Below are 18,988 nucleotides of genomic sequence, written 5' to 3'. Positions count from 1 at the left end.
CGCAGCCAGCACCAGGAGAAGGCAGTAAACCAAAGGCTGAACATGATTACCTGGCCGCTGCCAAGGGTGAGGCGATGTGGAGACTGCCAAAGGCCTGGCTCCACTCCAGAGGGGTCACCAGGACATTTGGGGATGACCTGGGGGGACATCACCCTGCTGATGCCTTCCCCACTTTCCTGAATGAGCGGAGGGGGTGGCAGCTCCGAGACCCTGAGCTGAGGAGCCCTCAGCCTGGGCAGCTGCAGCCCTGCTCCATTTGCCTTTGGCTGCGAATTAATTTAGAAACCTACTTTCCATTCACTCCCAACAGCCGTGGTGGAGCTGTTGGGACGCAACGGGAACAGGTATGATGAGACATTTGTCTCAGACAAGACCGTCCTGTCGGCGGTAGGGCCGGAGGTGGCACCACCGTCCCAGTGATGGGCGCCCATGGCTGCCGCGGGCCCCCAAGCAGCGCCCTGCCAGCACTCAAGATGGCGCTGCTCGCCGCCGTTGCCAGGCCCCAAGATGGCACCCGCTGAACTCTGACCTCACCCGCCATGGCCGCCACCGGCCGGTGCAACCGCTGCGCCACTTCCGTTTCCTGCCCGCAGCCAAGATGGCGGCGGCGGTCGGGGAACGCCGTGTGGCCAGCGGGCGGTGAAGCCGCTTCCGCCGCCGCGGCTTCTCCAGCAGTAAAAATGGCGGAGTCGGTGTTGGAAGTTGTGGGCAAGCTGCAGTCGCGGCTGGCGGGCAGCTCGGAGCCCAAGAAGGTGACGGCGGCGGCGGCGCGGCCGGGGCTCCCCCCTCCCCGGCGGATGCGGCGCGGCGGGGCTGGGGGTCGGGGGGACCCGGGCCACCCCGCGGGGGGCGCGGGGAGCGGGGCCGGGCCGGGCCGGGCCTGCCCTCCGCGGGCCCCCCGCCGAAGTTTCCTGCCCGGCCGTGGCCGCGGTCCGTGGGCCCACCGCCTCCGAGCCGCGACAGCGGGGCAGACCCGGGGGGCTGTCGCCGGTGGGAGCCCCCCGCGCTGCTGCCAGCCTGGGCTGAGCTCGCAGGCCCCGGCTGCCCCGCGGGTGGCCCGCTGTGGCGTTCAAGGGTCCTCGTGTGGGGTCTCCCCGTGGCATGTCGATGGGGTGCGGCTTGAGAGGCAACCGGGCAACGGGAGAACTTGCCGGAAGAGTCTTGCCCTGGTGACGTGTTCATGGTGGAAGATCCACGGTGCCCGGTGTGAGCCCGGGCGGGAGGTGTCAGGGAGGTGCAGCCCTGCCGTGGGGCCAGGGAGGGCCACAACTGTGGCAAGGGCACCACGATCGCTAGGGAGTTGGGGTCAGGGCAAGTAGTTGCCAAGTTTTAACTCTGCCCCGGTGTGGGGAGGCTGCTTGATGCCTCTCGCCCATCTCCACGAGGGAACGTGTCTGCTGCCAAAATCTGCTGCCCGCAGCAGCTGGCGCAGAGCGGCTGCCGTGTGCGCTGCCCTGAGCTACGCTCGTGCTCGGGTCTGTTTGGTGACATTCGTCTGCGTCTGTTGCTGACAGCAATTCTCAGTTCTGTTTGAGCTGGTTTTTTCAACTGATGTTTGGAATTAGGGTCGAGCTCAGGTGTGGACCCACTGCATGCTGTTATCCCATTCTCTAGGATGTTATATTTTAAAGGGGGAGCATCTGTTTTGACTATTTACAGGTGTTTGGTTCATGTTTCACTTAATTCAGATGAAAGAGGAGACAGTGAGGGCTGTGCAGCCACGCTGCACTCAGCAAACTTTGTTTAATTGAGGCAAACGCCTGCAGAACCACTTGGTGTCCGAGACCTCACGCTGCCCGTGAAGAAGGATGGGTGCTGTGGTGCTGAGTGCTGACCCTTTGAAACAGAGGCCACTGTACCCAGCTCCAGCCTAACTGGGGGCGAAGCGATGGGAGGGTCTGGTTTCTTTTCTCACCCTCTCAGCCAAGAACAGAGCAGGGTTTAACCGGTGGGACCCCAAAACGGAGCTGAGGGACTGCTGAGGAGTCAATTCCAGGGGATCTTGGGCTCCGTGGTGCTGAGAGCACCCGCAACACTTCAAATATTGGCTCAGCACGCTGTGCACAGAGAATTAGTGCTCCTGTTTCCTGACCCTTGTGTCAGCTTGGGGCAATAACTGCTTGTCTGTTTCTTGGGCATTGTAAGTCTTTGGGCACTATTTGCACAGGCTGACTTTTTCTCCAGTAACCTTGCAGTGTTAAGTCGTTTCTCTGTTGATCCTACGCAGTTTTGCAAGGGGAGGGAGAGGTGGTAAGCAGTTGCAAGCTGTTACTAGCTAGGATAGTGACTTTAAACCTTTTCCCTTCCCCAGCAGAAAGGTCCCATGCCCTGTACTCTTCTTACTTCTGATACCTTTTCAACTATATCCTCAGAAGTGTTAGTGTTTCTAGACTTGAATTTAGTTGCTATTGCATTGTCTTGATAGATTATGTATCTTCTGAACACCTTCTTATGTCAGAAAATGGCTTTTGATTCTACTGCTATAACTGTTTCTGCAGCTCTGTAGCAGCTACAACTTTGTCAGTAGGACAAATCCACGGCACGTCTGGGTGCTACCCACGTGTTACTCCATTTCTAGTCTTTGGTTTTCTTGCCTTGTCCGTTTGAAATATTTTATCAGTAATGTGAAAGAATATTATTTGCCTAGTATCATGTACAACTCTATTGCCTTGCTGAAAGGTGTTAAGGATTAATATTGGTTTGGGGTGAAAATTAGGCTGCTGGCACAGAACTGCATGAGTGAAACTTTGGACACTGCTGTAATGGTTTGGAAACGGTGGGTTTTTTTCCATCAGAGAGGATAGAAGCTGTGCTGCAGGACTGAGGGAAGAGAGTAAGGGAAATATGAACACGAGAGCATCTTCATGGAGAGGAAGAGGCCAGGCTGTGCTTAGTAATTTGATATTAATGTGTGTTGTTAGCATTGTAATGTCTGGCTGACTTCTTTTAGAAGAAGAAAACAATGCACCAAGTTAAACAAAACTTTATTGTGGCTGGCACCCTGTGAAGTTTTTATGGTTTGTGTCTTGTGTCTGATTGACTGAAACTCTACCCTATGCTGGGGTGTTTTAAAAGAGCTTTCTCATATGTATTTTATCTGGTGTCCAGCAAGATGTGAGCCTTGTGTTTTCTGATTCTACTTGGTCGCCTTTTTCTCATAGGGCTTGTAGGATCTCAGTTATTTTGGAGATGAGCTGCCAGATTTGAGTCAGCTTGGCCGATTTCAGCTGAAGGCAGTGGGGTGTACTTCCATCAGCTTGTTTCCATAGGAAATACAGATTGGTACAAGTTCTTCAGCCTCACTGCATCGGAGTTGTCTCATTTGGTGTGTCTCATGCACATGGACCTGTGGTCCACAGAGGTTGCAAGCAGAGTGAGGCTGTGTGAACGCAGCTTCCAAATCTATCCCTGCTTGGATATTGCCAGGCTGCAGGCTGCTTGGAGAGCGTCAGTAAGCACAGGTTTTGGTATCTTAGATTGTCAGATAAGTGCATTACTGGTGACGCAGGTAACAAAAATGCCTTGTTTCCTGATGGCGTCATTTTGAGATTTACAACTTGCCTGAGAAGTCTGCTGAACATAAGCTGTGTTAACATTTCTAATGAACGTGCAGGCATAAAAGCTTGGTAAAGCGACACTTAGGCAAAGGTTATGCGTATGGTGGCCTCTCAGAAAGCCAGCCTTTTTTTTTTTTTTTTTTTTTTTTTTTTTTTTCCCCCCTAAGGTGTGTGCAGGTTTCCAGTCATTGACTGCTGTGGGTGTGGAACAAGCCAGTTCCCTGTGAGACATGTTCTGGAACAAATGTGTGGGTCCCCTGGTCTCAAACCACACTTTCCCTAGCTATACAAAATCCAGAGATGAGCTCCATTGAGAATAGAGCTTTTCTTCTCGGAATTCAGCCCTGAAGGCAACAACTAACTAAAGAGCAAAAGGAGCTGTGGAAGATGCTACAGTGGGGTGTAGCTAGAAAATAATTGGGAGGCTTTAAGAATACCATAATGAGTTTTCCCTTGACTCTTCCTCTCATGGTGGGATTTTGTAAGCTCTGAAACAACCCTCTAGGAGGGGAATCAGCTTACAGAGATGTTACTGTTTTAATATTGCCCTGTTTTACTCCTTTTCTATCTAGTACGAGATCCATCCTTCTTCCTCTCCCTTCCTGCCCCCTTCCAAAAGGGTCTTTGCACACACTAGTCCAAGCCCCTGCGTTACTGATGCCAGAAGGATCTTGGCCTTCCCGGGGGCATCCGACCTGTGAGCTGTGGCGGGCCTTGCTGCGGCAATGTGAGGGGAGGCAGCAGAGGTGAGCTATGTCTCTACCTTTGCTGCCTCTGTTCGATGGCTTTGCTTGCCAGTGGGCTTGTTGAGCCACAGTGCTGGCAAAGTAACAGCAGTTCTGAAAACTGAAAGGACATTGGGTTTTTTAGCTCAACTGGCTTCTTTCCCCCCCACCACTGTCAGCTGAGGTAGGTGGTGGGGCACATTACCTGCCCCAGATCGCATGAATTCTGGGGGAGGCTCCATGTTACTGTGAGCCTGGAGTTGGAGGGACAGAGGGCTTGAAGATCCAATTAGCTGTGGTTACAGCACAACTAGAACTGCTGCATCCCCCTCAGTGTCCCAGCTCAAGAGTGCTGAAACACAGTTACTGTTGGTGTCTGTGTTTCGCTCTTCTAAAATAACTATGAAAACCTAAACCTTTAGTCACAGCAATGAAGTCCTAAATATAATGGAGATGAGGCAGTGGTTTCTGGTGAACAGAAACCGTCCTGTGGTTCTGCTTAAGCCTTATCTCTGTGTCAAGGAGTATTTTCTCTCTGAAAGTAATAGCACTCTTCCAATAGGTTAAAAGAACTTATTTCCTTCAAAAGGAAGGAAACCTCTAAAGCTCTCTGATCCTTGCATGGGGAAGTGGGGGTGATTGGAATAGCTTAGGCTGACATTTGAGCATGAGCGCAGTCCTTTAAAGAGAAGATCTTCTGGATCAGGGACAGCCCTTTGTATGGCATATAGCACAGCAGCGCTGAACAAAGCCTGGGCTGTATAGGGGCTATAATAATGGGAATGCTGACGAGGCTGGTCTGTGGCTATAGCTGAGCTGCGGGAAATAATGTGAGGGGCAGTGGTGCTGTCAGATGTGTGCTGCAGTGTACTGTCACTAAAAACTCAGTAGACATCTCGGTGAGGCGATGTTCAAAGCCGTCTGGGTGGCAGAGGTACAACTGCGTCCCCTTCAGCTGCAGCCCCTTGTCAGGGTGCAAGTTGGAGAGGGCTCCTCTTCCGTCCCTGGCCTGCGGAGCAGCTGTACATGCTGGCAGGGCCTCGCTTGGCAGCGTGTGTGTGAAGGAAAACAACATTTTTCACTGGTTTATGGTGATGGGAAGGGAAAAGAGTGGGGCGAGAGGCAGTGGCTGTGGAAGGGATCAGTTGCCTCTAGCACAGCCTGTAGCTGAGAGGAGAGACTGTCAGCAGCACTGACAGAGTGGAGGGTCTGCAGGGGAGATACAGGCTCCCTCTTGGATCTTTAAGAGTATCTAGAAATCTTCCTGCCCTCAGTGTCTAGCTTGCAAAACTTCAGAATGGAGACTTAATATTTAATTTTTTTCCCCTCCTCTGAACAAGTGATGCGATTCTCAGCACCACCTTCTGAGAGTCACAAGTTCCCGAATCCTTTCTTCCACTTGCTGTGCAACAGAGTTGTGTGTGTCTGTTCCTGATGCTTTAAGCCAAAGTTAAGTTGCAGTCCTGTGTGAAGAAAGCATTAATATTTAAGTGCGTTTTAAGATTCTCAGGTGGGCCCTCGTAGGCAAAGAGATGATAATTTTTTGTACAGTTGGTCCTCATGTTCATCTTTTCAGGAGCTTGATTTGGAGCAAGACAGCAGCTGCCTGCTGCTTGGATCTTTCTAACAAGCTCTCACGCAGTGCAGAATTTTCTTCCTTTCTAATTGCAGTATGTGGTTCAGTATGAGAAGTATGAACATTTTCCTTCTTGTCTTTGCAGCTGCTGAAAAGTCTGAAGAGGCTGTCTGAGTTGCCCATCACAGTTGACATTCTTGTGGTAAGAGCTGTGAAATCTCTCGCGCTTTCATCGTGTCTGTCAAGTCACAGGATAACTGGTTGCCGTGGAAGTGCCGCTTTCCCCTGGAACAGGGCGTGTTGCCTCGGCCACCTGCTACAGCCCGGTGTCACAGGCACCATTGTGACGTAGTTCTAGACATTCCAGGCACGGGGAAGGAGCGTGTCAGAGCAAGTGGGAAGCCACGGAGGACAGTTTGTCATGCTCAGTTCTCCCGAAAGCTTAACACTTGACTGCGATATGAGAGTTGGAGCAGTTCCTCACGTAACTGAATCAGCATAAAATTAGAAAGTGCTAATCCTTAACGTTACTAGTGACTTCTGTCTTCAGACTTACCAACAGTCATGGTAAATACTGTCTTGGTTTATTAATACAAATAATTAGTGTTTGACTAAGGTAGAGTTAAGTTGTCTTTGACTTCTGGAACTGTAATAAATGATACGGTGTCTGCTGATGTGGTGGTCTAGACCCACTGGCAGCCAAACACCCCGCAGCTGCTCGCTCACCCTCCCCTACCCCCAGGGAATGGGGGAGAGAATTGGAGGGGTAAGGGCAAGGAGACTCATAGGTTGAGATAAAAACAATTTAATAATTGAAATAAAATTAAAATAATAATGATAATAATAGTAATAATGGAAGATACAAACGCATAATGCACAATGTGATTGCTCACCACCTGCTGATCGATGCCCAGCCCATTCCCAGCTAGTGATCCCGGAGAAGAGGGAATCCTGAACCCACAATCTCAGCAACCAGAGTGAGCTTCCCAATCAACCCTTATCTATATACTGAGCATAACGTTAGAGGATATGGAATATTCAGTTGTCCAACTTGGGTCTGTTGGTTTGGCTCTGCTCCCCCCCGGCCCCCAGCTTCTTGTGTACCTGTGCACTAGCAGGACATGAGAATTTGAAAAGTCCTTGATTTCTTAGTAACTACTAAAAACATCAGTGCATTATCAACATTCTTCTCATATCAGATCCTGTACTGATCCAGAACACAGCACTATTCTAGCTGCTAAGAAGGAAGGGGGGGAAAAAAGAAATTAGCTCTATCCCAGCCAAAACCAGGACAGCTGAAAATATAATATATGTGATATTTTTGCCATTAGATCAAGGAAGTTTATTTCTATCTAGCAGCAACAGGTAGCAGGTTAACTTGATTTACTTTGTAGAAAGTTTAGCAGAGGTAAGAATGCTGACTGTTTTGCTGAGATTAATTCATGTCTTGGCTCTCTCCTGAAGGAGACGGGTGTTGGGAAGACTGTGAACAGTTTACGGAAACATGAGCTTGTAGGAGACTTTGCGAAGAACCTCGTAGCCAGGTGGAAGAAGCTGGTGCCAGTGTCCCAAGAGGCAGACAGGTAAGTGAACCCGTTTGGTTATCTTGATGGATAAGCTTTGTCATTTTTTTGCAGTGGAGATCATAAACTTCTCTGACCAAGGAAACAAAGTGATGGCTCTGGAAAAACTTGTAACACGAGTGTGCTAACACTGCATGGCGTTTTTGCCTTGTTTTGGCATAAACTTCCTGTCTCTGCTAGCCGCAGAGCATTGGGTTGCTGATGGCTGCAGTTTTGCATGAAAGTAGGGGCTGACTTTCAAGAATTTGCAGTTTGATGAAGAGATTAACGGTAGATGCCAGAAAAGTGCCCTTAATAAAGCAAGACATGCAATCTGCTTGCTTCCCATTTTATGGTGCTAAAGAGAGGAAGTTCTAGGCCCAAGTAAAGGAAGTGGCTTGCTTTGAAAGAAGGCTTTTATGTGCAAAAATCCTATGGAAACTGAAAGTTAATGCTAGCAAGGATGTTGCAGTGATAAAGCTGTGTTGAACGCAGCAGTGAGGTCGTTTAGATGTGGGTGATAAAGACCTAGTCATTCATGATCATCTCAGTGGTGGTGGTATCCCTCCACGCTTCACTGGCAAACTAGGGGACATGTTTCCCATAGGCACCACACAGCCAGGAGCGTGTAGGCACAGAGAAGTCTCTGTACGCATCTGTCTCCGCTTTCTGGTGAACTGTTGTCCCGATCCAATGTCGGGGGAGGTTTTGATGTGATCCCAAGAGCGAGATTAAGACACAAACGAGGTCAAATGCCGTATACCCAAAGCAGGTTTTTATTATTAAAAAAGTGAAGAGGGGTAGCGATAGGACAGAATGGAAGGAAAGACAAAAATAAAGCAAGGATGTGCAAGAATAGTCACCGCCATGGATCCAGTGGCATCCTGTTGGTCCTCAGTCTTCAGTTCTTCAGTGGTGGGTGCACACAGATCTAGCTTCGATGGTGGATGCACAAGGAGCAAAGTTTTTAAGATCATCGTATCTGCTGATTAGCATATCTGCCCACCTTTAGTTTTTTTTTTTCTCTGGTCCCACAGATTTTTGTTGCATCCGGCTTCTGGGCAGAAATGTTTGCCTCTTATCAGTTCATTAGCAATGCATGCCTGGTGCCTGGTGTACACAATAGAGCCACAAATGGCTACAGGATGCCCCTTTGAGACTTGTCTAAGGAGTCTGACAATGCAGTCGCAAAGAAGTGGGGGGTGCATCCTTCAGTACACTCCTGCTTCCCTGGGCAACATTCCCCAGGCCGCAGCAGCTTGTCTTGGAGGTTTGCACAGACACAAGCAAGCTTTGAGACAGTCATGTGACATTTCAGTCTCACAACTGTGAAGACTCTAGTCCTAATAAAAAGGCTTAATCAATTCCTGCACTAAAAATGCAGTTTCTAAATCTCTGAATGTTACTGTGCCTGAGAAAATTAGTGGTATTCTTGCCATAAAACTTACCACAGAGGAAAGACCCGTCACATCAGGAGAGAGACTGGAGCTGAGTAAGGCAGCCCAGTCTGCTCCCTATGTAACAACCAGCGCAACTAAGAGGAGGTGATGGGTGATAGCAGTAGGTGACTCTCTCCTGAGAGGTACGGAGGCACCATCAGCTGACCTAACGCACTCTAGAGAGGCGTGCTGCTTACTGGGGGCTCGTATCAGGGATGTCACCGAGAGGCTGCTGAGCCTCGGACGAGTATTATCTGCTGCTGCTGTTTCACATGGGCACGAGTGATACAGCCAGGAGCAGTCTGGGGAGTATCAGGAAGGATTACAGAGCCCTGGGAGCAGCAGTAAGGGACTCTGGGCCCTGGTCAAAGGTTTGAAAGGGCCAGTTGAATCTGGCAAATCAACAATTGGTTACAGGACTGGTACCACAGCCAGGCGTTCAGCTACTTAAACCATGGGACTCACTTTGAGAAAGCTGGTCTACTGGGGGCTGACAGGATCTGTCTATCAGAGAAGGGGAAGAGCATTTTCTTGCCAAGCTTTAAACTAGAGTTGCTGGGGAAGGGAAGCCTTAATCCATCCCACTCCTACCAGCTTGATGCCAGTGCCAGCAAGAGATTCCCAGAGCCTGGAGGGGGGTCACAGGGCAGCAGAAGAGCACCTGGAGAGTTAGATTAAACAGAAGGAAGAAATTCTTCCCTGTGAGGGTGGGGAGGCCCTGGCACAGGTTGCCCAGAGAAGCGGTGGCTGCCCCCTCCCTGGAAGGGTTCAAGGCCAGGTTGGACAGGGCTTGGAGCAACCTGGGCTAGTGGAAGGTGTCCCTGCCCAGGGCAGGGGGAGTGGAACTGGATAATCTTTAAGGTCCCTCCCAACCCAAACCATTCTGTGATTCTATGATACTATGAAATACAACCTTAGTCTTATGTGAGAGGTTCCCATCCACAAGGTCTGTGGGGAGTGGCTCTTTTCATTCATATTGGGAAGTTTTAATCTTAACTATTTTGTTTTCTTATCCCGTCAGAAATAACCTAGATTCTGAAGACCGTGACTATGAGAGGAGCAGCTCAAGGAAAAGACATCAAGAACCCTCCCTCAGAGAGGATGAGGAACCTGAGCAGGAGTATTCAGAACCCTTCCAGCCGTCTTGCAGCCAGTCCTATAGCCCAGATCATAGGGAAAAGAAATCCAAAAGGTATCCCAGGCCTGAGAGAGCCCATGAGACTTATGGCTATAGCAGCCACGAGGGGAAGGGTTGGGGCAGATCTTCCCCAGTGCTCTCTTCAGATCAGGAGTACTCGGACTATGGACAAGCTGTGTCACCTGAGCCAAGTGAGAGCCCTCAGGATATGTACACAGACCCTTATGCCTCTGAGGAGCAGGAAGAACCGACAGTATTTCGTAGGAAAGCCAGTAAAGGCCACAGCTTTCAGGAGAAGCTGGGGGGAGGCCGGGAGAGGAACTCTGGTGAGTTCTACGATAAAGGGAATGTGAGTCGAAGCAAAGAGCACAAGTCTTCTCACAAGAAGCAGCGACTTGATGGCAGAGGGGAGGACAGGACCTCTGCCTTCAGTCCAGAAAGATTGCACAAGACCTCTTTTAAAGAGCAACTCCGAGAAGCCCCCGTGGCAGGGGGCAGCAAGGAGAAGCAGAGGATGTCAGATGGCACCAAGAAGGAGAAGAACCGAGAAGGCGGCACCTCCAGAAAGAAGAAGTTGCACACGTTGCCGCACTTGGAAGAGTCTTTGGACATCCCTGTTAAGAAGCAAAAACATCAGGACTCTGAAAAAAGTAAATTGGAGAAGCCCAAGCTAGGCCTGGAGACCTCTAACACAGAGCGGGAGAAACGGAAAGCTGAGAGTGACTCGTCAAATAGGATTAAAGAAAAGGGAATTTCTGGGAGCTTAAAAGCTTTGGAGGGGAAGCGCAAAGCCTCCGATGTGGACAAAAAATCAATGGGCTTTTCCTCCAATTCTGGGGAGGGGGAAGTGGAGGATGAATTTGAACAACCTACGATGTCTTTTGAGTCATACCTCAGCTATGACCAGCCCCAGAAAAAGAAAAAGAAAGTGGTCAAACCCTCTGTGTCAGCTGGGGAGAAAGACCGAGGGCACAGCAAACAGAACGGATCCAAAGCCACCACCAACAGCTCAGGCTCGAGTCGGAAAAGTCCAAGCCACAAGCGAACAAGTGAGAAAAGGGCAGAGAAGAAACCAGCAGAGGCTCCTGAACCAAAGAGGGTAAGGTTTTGACGGATCTGAAAGTGAACAGAGAAGGTGGGATCAGCTGCTCTTGGTCCTCTGCCATCTGGGGCTTATTAGTTTTCTGCTTGGAGGTGCTGGGCTGTGATCTGCATCAGGGTGTGCTTGTGGTGTCTCACGGGTATCTAGGGCTGTGTGACCTGGCTCCTGCTGGGAGACAAGGTGTGTTGTGCATGCCCTACGCCGCAGGCGTTGCTTTGTGCTGTTCAAGTGGACCTCTGCTGGAAAAGTGGGTGAAGAGGGAGGGGGGAAAAAAGAAATGCAAAAGGCAAAACGCTGTTAGTTCAAAAATGGGGAGAGTAACAGAAAACACCTTCAGCTAAATACTCGTATGAAAGCATATTGGACATGACACGCTTGTTATGCATATAGAATATCTTTAGATGTGAGTCAACTTAAAATCTGGCCTAACAGGCGATGCATCTCCACCTGCTCGCGAGGTTCCCATGTCTCCTCTCGAGTATTTATGCTTCTCTAAAATGGACCTTTTCTTACCTGTGTCAGTACTATAATTTTGTTAACTAAATCTGTTGGGTCTCCAGAAATGGGGGAGAAATGGGAGAATTGGTGTTACAATGCAACTTAGTCTAGAAGACAGACCTTTTGTGAAAGCTTGAAAAACAAGCGATATTTCTGTACATATTCATGGCCACATGGGTGCCAGGGTTTTGTATATAAACAGGGACTAATGTGTAAAACCTTTACTGCTTTGTCTTTTGACTCAACTTTGAAACACTGCTCTTCAAAAAATGTTTTTATAATCTTAGCAGCGTTTTAAAATCCTGCTTTGACGTTCATTCTAATAAGTGGTCCTATCAAAGTTTTAGGTTTTCTTCAGTTTGTGAGGTTCCCCTCTCCACCACTGTGGGGTTCTTTGTAGGAGGTGGGGAGGAGGAGAAGAGACAGAATGGGTAAATGAGTGTTTGAGATCAAGGAAATGTTTGTGCCAGCTTTCTCTTCTGTTTTTTCTCTAGTTCTTTGCATTGTTAATCTGTCTTGGGCTCTTGCCAGAGGCCTTCAGCACTGAACCTAGCAGGTTAAAGATGTGGATGGCTCTTACTGGAGAGAGCAGTGTGATTCAGATCCCAAATTTTGGCTTCTTTGTATTACAGACAGCCTAGACAGAGCCACAGTAACATCACACAGTGATCCCAAGGGTCTTTTCCGACCTGAATGATTCTGTGATTCTGTAACATGGCTTATTCAAAATATCAAACAAAATGCAGTTCAGTGCTGTTTGTAGGCTGGCAGGATGTAACGTTCTCCTGTATTCTTGGCTTACTTGCATGTACATCCTCTGCTTCCAGATACTTTTAGATGTGGTACCAACGTTACCAGACATCCCGCTGCCCCCGATCCAGGCCAATTACCGCCCTCTCCCTTCAATCGAGTCCATTACCTGCTCCCAGACAAAAAGGAAAGGTATGTTGGGCAGGAAAATAGGTTTGAAATGGGCTACGGCCATTGTTTGTGGGAGAGAGTGGGAATGGATGCTGCCCGGGTTCGAGTCTTTCTGTTGGGGTCCGGTGTCCTGCCCAGAGCCTAGGTTTCAGGGGGAGGTAGCTGCTTCCCCACGTGTTCTAGCAGAAATGAGGAAGATCCTTTGCTGACCCTTCCTGAGGCTTGGGCTTTGGACTTGCTCTTCCTGAACTAGATTGCAGGTCTCTTAAGAGAAGACTTAGCCCTTTAGGTTGCTTCTGGGTGACTCCCAATTTGTGTCTCCTGTGCCATTCATCAGAGTGGGCTCTTCTCTTGTCTGTCCCCTTCTTACTCCAAGTCTTTCACTTTACAGCAGTGTCCTCACCAGTTGAAGAGAGCGAAGCGGGTTTTACAGGCCGCCGGTTGAATTCAAAGATGCAAGTGTATTCGGGCTCTAAAACTGCCTACCTCCCAAAGATGATGTCTCTCTATCAGCAGTGTATCAGAGTCCTCAGTAACAACATTGACTGTAAGTACCTTTCCTCATCTGTCTTAGTCACGTTGCCGTGCGGGTGTACTGAAGTCTTGGTAACTTGTTTGTTACATCCCACAGCATCTGGCTTGGAGCACGGGAACAGTTAGTTGCCCCTTGTTGCAAGGCAAGCTAAGTAATAGGGGAGAGATGTCACTGAAAGCTCAGGTGCTGCAGGAATCAGCACCCAGTGTGCTTTCAGGGAGTGCTAAAGCACTGGAAATAGTGGTAAACAAGAGCCTTGTGCAGGCACTTAACTTGGAGATACTGGTGCCTGATGACTCACTAGAGCTATTGCATCTGTGGTTCCTTTCTCCTTCCCCTTGTCTTGTGTAGTGTTGTGCAGCACTGCATTTTTTTTCCACTGCATTTCAGGATATCAAGCCCTTTCCTTGGCAAGGAAGGAGCAGGATAAATACTCTGTGCATCTTGCTTCTCTCTAGCAATCTATGAAGTGGGTGGTGTCCCTTTCTCAGTGCTGGAGCCAGTATTGGAGAGATGCACCCCAGAGCAGCTGTATCGCATTGAGGAATGTAATCATGTGAGTGCCCGGGCCTGGGGAAGGGGTGGTGACACGTGGGAGTGATGTTCTGTCCTCAGCTGCAGTGGCAGAATAGTAAAGAACAACACTCTTTATAACAAGAGAAGGCTTTTGCTAGTCCTGAGTTCCTGGATTTGCCAGCTGCCCATCTCTTGCTGCAAGTTGGCCCCTAAGCCATCTTGCCCTCTGGTATTCCAGTGACGCTGGCACTGAGGCTGAGGGGAGTGAAGGTGTCAGGAGGGAACCCAGCTTACATGTGGGTTTGCTTCAGGTCCTCATCGAGGATACGGATCAACTGTGGCACAATCACTGTCTCCGAGACTTCAAGAATGAGAAGCCAGAAGAGTTTGAGTCCTGGCGGGAAATGTACCTTCGACTTCACGACGCACGAGAGCAGCGGCTGCTCATGTTAGCACGGAACATCGGCTCAGCTCATGCCAACAAACCCAAAGGTAAAGTAGGGCTGAACGATCAGAGAGGGGTCTGGGAATGCTGCCTAGGGGATGTCTTGGTGTGGGGAAGGTCTTTTGGAATGACTGGTTTAAATCTAGTCCAATTTAGGAGTTGCTTAGCTCTCTGTTCTTTATGTGATGGCCTTTGCTTAATGGCTTAGGAGGCTCTTGAGTTCATCCACAGTTGTGTTGATGGAAACTAGACTTTGCAGCCCTACATGTTCCTGTTGTAGAGGCACCTCCTGTTCTAGAGTGGCTTCTCCATGCTGGGGTTGAAGCAAACCAGGGTGGGGGAACCATTCCTGCTCTTTTGATGAACATAAGGAGAGCTGCTGATCTGATCAGTCTGATTTCTCACAGCCCATGTTGTGACTGCAAGAGGTTCAGCTCTTAGGGAGGAGGCTATCACCAGAGCTTTGGAATGAATGGACTGGGGAGAGGTGGTTGGAGCTTGCTGTAAGAAGACAAGCACCGAGGAGCCTCCTTTATAGTAAGTTGAATCTAAGCAATGTTTTCCTCTGGCCTCCTACAGGTAGAGTGGCCAAAATGGCGTTTGTGAACTCTGCAGCAAAGCCCCCCCGGGACGTGCGGAGACGACAAGAGAAGTTTGGCACTGGAGGACCTCTTCTGCCAGAGAAGACCAAGTGAGTGTTTTTCAGTAGCACTTGCTGTTCAGGGCCTCTCTTCCTGTGGGCTCCTGCCAGCTTCCCCCTGAAGCTCTCCGTCCTGGCAGGAAAGCATACCGTGTGTCTGGGAGGTCCTTTTGCAGTGAAACTTGTACGGTAACAGCCTCTTCTTGCTGGGAAGCGTGGGGATCGCGGTCGCTGCTGCTTCCATGTGGTATCAGTCATGCTGCTGTTCACAGATGTGGCTTGTGTCTGAAGAATTGCATCAAACCACAGTGACTCCTTTACTGAAATGTCTGTCCTGTCTCTCTTTCAGAATAAAACCAGTCCTGTACACATCTAGCAAAAGCCACACTCGTGTGAGCGAGGAGCAATCCTATGATGGGCCCAGCACCAGCAGTGCCCATTCTGTCCCATCTTCAGGTAGCACCTTCTCCTCCTATGACCCCAGGAAACCACCGGTGAAGAGTAAGTACAAACTGCAGAGCATCTGTGTGGTCTCCTAGAGCTCCTCCTTTACAAACGCACAAATCTGCTGCTTCTGCTGTAGGAGAAATCCAGGCTGTGCAGGAGGGTTGATGTCGGTGGCCTCTCCCTAAGGAGAGGGTGATAAAAGTCTGTTCAAACTTCTTGCACAAGAAAAAGCATGGGGAAACGTCCAATTCACCCACCTGCTCAGTGCTGACTGTATCAGCCTGTCCTAATGGTACTAGTGAGGCAGAAACCCTGCTGTCCTCTCCCCTCCTGCTGTCCTCCTGTGTCTGTCCAGCTGTTTGGCACAATGAAATTGTAGTCCAGCTCCCTTGGGAAGGAAGCAGGGAGAGTTTAACCAGAGATCTGTGTTCTTGCAGTGCAGATAGCAGAACGGGCTCTCCTCGGTCTGTGACCTGAAAATGTGACAGGCCGTAATCAGAGAGCACACACTTCTGCCTGCCTTGCATCTGCTTTGCCAGGGCTGCAGCTTTGAATTGCTCTCTGCTCTCCTAGGTTGTGACTGCTGCTTTAATGTGTGGGTTTTTTGTTTGATTTGGGGTTGTTTTTTTTTTTTTCTTTCTATTGCAGAAATTGCACCCATGATGGCAAAGACTATCAAAGCGTTCAAAAACAGGTTCTCTCGGAGATAAGTTTGCAGTGCAGATGTGGGACTTTCCCTCTCGTGGGGGAGTGGCACTGAAGCGGGAGAAGGTACCCAAACAGCCCTTTTCTTTGAACTCTTTGGAGGCTGCAGCTGCTGGGAGAAGCTTCGATCTGCACAAGACGACAGCACAGTATTTTATCTTTTATTCTGGTCCCTTTCTCAGTGTCAAGCCCCCCCTCTTTTCCCCCTGCCCTTAACATCCTGTTTCTGGCTTTGTCATCCGTCAAAAGAAGGGTGTACAGAATCTCCCGACACAAGAAAATGTGAAGTCTTGGCACCTGCTGAGAGTGGAAGATCCAGAGACTATTTACTATTTAACCTCTTAATAAATTATAAAATGATTTTAATTAATATTTTGCCCCTCTATCCCGCTGGTATTATTTATGTTGCTCCCAGTAGTCCATCCCCCCCAGTCCAGTACAAGGGCCAGCCTCTGACTGGAGCTGGCAGGAATCCATCTGTCTGAGTGGACACTGGATGTCACGGGAGTCTTTCCTCGTGATCTGGTACCTGCTGGGCCCAAAGTCCCACCTGGACTCTCTGGGACAGGTGAGACTGGTGGCCCATCTGCTCATCGATCCTTTGGCAAGCGCATTAAGTCCTGAGGCTTTGCTCTCGTGTATGTTAATAAAATCTTAGCTCTCGACCTTCTCTCTGCTGTTACTGTAGATCTTGTACAGATGCTTATGTTGTTGTGCAGGGATGCCAAGAGCCATTGGGGACTTTTTCTCTGCTGCTGTTGTCTTCTGCTGGCTACTGGGAATAAAACTACGAGGGGTTTGGGGAGAAATTTTACTGTGCACCAAGTCAGATTTTAACTTTTTTTTTGTTTGTTTTTGGAGAGAGCTAGGGGACTTCGCCTCTGGAATTTAAAAGAGTTTTTAAATATCAATGGAGGCATCGGTTTGCCTCTTTTAGTGGAAAGAAGGAATACTTTTCTCTGGTTTTCTGTGTGGAATTGGGAAGGATTTCTTTCCAGTTTGGAAGCTGGTGCTTAAATCCTGTCTTTTGGCTGTATGTTTTGCTCTGCCCACTCTTTGGAAAGAGCAAGGATTTTAGTCTTTGAACCTGAAACCACTTGTCTGCGGTTGGAGGGAAGTGAATAACGGACCGTGGTTTGTTTTTAATGCGTGCATACTTCATAGCAGGAGTTCAAAAAGCTCGGCTGTGCTTGGTGTCTGAGGAACTGGAAGGAAAAGGTGTGTGCTGTGACCTGGCTGGTGGCAGTGAGGCTGTGCCCTGGAGCACAGCTCCTCTGGGGAGGTCGGGAGCCTGAGCGCTGCACGAGGTGTGTGATTTCGGGTGGACTTGCCAAGGCCGCAGCGGAGTGCGGGGAGGCAGAAACAACTAGGCACTCGCTCTTAAATGTGAAGCTTTATTGTGGTGAATGTTTCTGCTTGAGGGTTACGTCTGCCTTGAAAGTGAACTTCCCTGGAAGTGGTGCCACCAGAGGATGGAGTTGGTTAGACGCAGGTCATGGAGTGAGGAAGCCAGCCTCTCTACCAGGGCTCAGAGGTCCCGTGGGATCGGAAAGGGGGAGATTCTCCTGTTCCAAGCCATATTTGCTGCCCTAGGACTTTGCTGTCTAGGTGGAAGAGGTGCTGGTAGTGGGTGCTGTTGGTGGTGCAGCTCTTGGGAGGCTCTGCTGCTGGCTTTCTGTGGCTGCCAAATCCCTAACTGGTGGAGTTGTCTGTGCGTGCTGATCGGGGGAAAACCTTGCTGGGAAGAGTCCTCCCTGGAGGGCTCTAGAAAAGTCCCTGTGTGCTTCTGGTTTCTGTTGGTTTGCTTCTTTCTTTCCTCTTTTTTTTTCTCTCCCTTCCTTTCTTTAGAACCATTCTGAACACCTGTCTCTTGTTTATTTGGTCTGTTCTTTTCTTAATTTGGAAGTCTTGGAAAAACGTTCTCAGACTCTCATGTGCTGTAAGTTTGTTACAGTCCCAGATGCTTTAATGTTACCGTGCAGCATTTCAGTCTGTGTTGTGCTGTAAAGTAATGGCTCCTTACTCTTGCATTTTTGCTGTATTTAATTTTTGCTGTATTTTTAATTAGATAACAATATATTATCTTCTGCTGATCGTTGTGCTACCATTTATTTCTCCTCTGTACTTGGGGTAGGGGCAGAGGGGAGGGGAGTCTGGCATTGTGTTCAGGCTGCAGCAGAGCCTTGAGCAAAGGACCTGGGTGAGGCCCAAGAACAATCTTGGGCACTGCTCAACTGCCACTTGATTAATACCAGAGCTTGATACTGGGCTGTGGGTATTGCCCAAAGCGTTGCTATTACGGGGTGATGTACCTTCTCTCTTGGATCAGCCTCTTTGCTCTCGGTTTTGCCAGCTCTGTCTGTGTTTTAGCTTGGCTGGATTGCAGGGGGGGGGGTACAGAGAGGATCAGGTGGGACACTGTGTCTGAACTGCCTCTGCTCGGTGCTGAGCGGGTCCCACTGGTCCTGGGACTGATGGCAGCCGCTCTCCCTTCCCTCCCCTGCCTCTTGCTCAGACACTAAAGCTGCGAAGATGGAAGAGGGGGCAGCAGCCCTCAGCCAGGAAGAGAGGAGGGTTACTTCTATGAGACATAAAGGAAGCAAAGTGTAGGGTGAAAGCGCTTGCTCCATTCCCGGGGTGTTACACCGGTGCCATGTTTCTGTGCTACACCACACATGGAGGCGCTGAGCAGAGCTGCTGCATCTTCCCTCTTCGCCGACCCGCTGGTGGTAGGATGAGGGATGGGGGCAGGAGGGGGAGTGACCAGGACTTGCATTTGTATTTTGGTCCCCAACTGTGTATATACAATTTTCTATGTTCCTTTTTTTGTGGTAATGAAGATGAATATTTTAACTAGATAAGTTATACAAAAAGAGAAAACTCATGTCCCAATAAAAGGCAAACCCTGGACCGTGTCTGCTTATCCTTTTCCGTCTCTGAGTAATAACCGTTACCCCGGCCCCTGGCCAAGCTCGGTCTCCCCACGGCTGGAACAAGCCCCAGGTCTCAACCCCACGGGCCTTTCCCAGCGCTGCTGTGAAGCACCTTTACTCTTCCCCCAGCGGCGGGCGCTGCCGGTGCGGCCCGGCCTTCTCCGGGGCTCGTCCGGGGCTGGACTGGCCGCCCCCTTCCCCGCCCCGGGCCGCATCTCTCGCTGGTGCTCGGTTCCACCGGGGGCCGAG

The 18,988-nt window shown here is 49.6% G+C and overlaps 1 protein-coding gene across 3 annotated transcripts; it reads left to right on the top strand.

The window, feature by feature from the left end:
- Window positions 1–593: 593 nt before the first annotated feature.
- Window positions 594–18,714, top strand: ELOA (elongin A). 3 transcript variants are annotated; one of them, XM_074894298.1, is made up of 11 exons: window positions 594–752; window positions 6,004–6,060; window positions 7,323–7,441; window positions 9,881–11,096; window positions 12,425–12,539; window positions 12,913–13,065; window positions 13,512–13,609; window positions 13,881–14,061; window positions 14,594–14,705; window positions 15,004–15,155; window positions 15,750–18,714. In XM_074894298.1, exons 1-11 carry the CDS (start codon window positions 681–683, stop codon window positions 15,809–15,811), a joined length of 2,337 nt encoding a protein of 778 aa, XP_074750399.1. In that variant the 5' UTR covers window positions 594–680; the 3' UTR covers window positions 15,812–18,714. The 3 variants fall into 3 exon arrangements, with proteins under 3 accessions (XP_074750399.1, XP_074750398.1, XP_074750401.1); XM_074894297.1 differs by having other exon boundaries at window positions 12,910–13,065; XM_074894300.1 differs by lacking the exons at window positions 594–752; window positions 6,004–6,060 and adding an exon at window positions 6,080–6,425 and having other exon boundaries at window positions 12,910–13,065.
- The last annotated feature ends 274 nt before the right edge of the window (window positions 18,715–18,988 follow it).

Source organism: Strix uralensis, chromosome 25 (genome assembly GCF_047716275.1).
Source record: "Strix uralensis isolate ZFMK-TIS-50842 chromosome 25, bStrUra1, whole genome shotgun sequence".
NCBI lineage: Eukaryota > Metazoa > Chordata > Aves > Strigiformes > Strigidae > Strix > Strix uralensis.
This window is presented reverse-complemented; position numbering and strand designations above follow the sequence as displayed.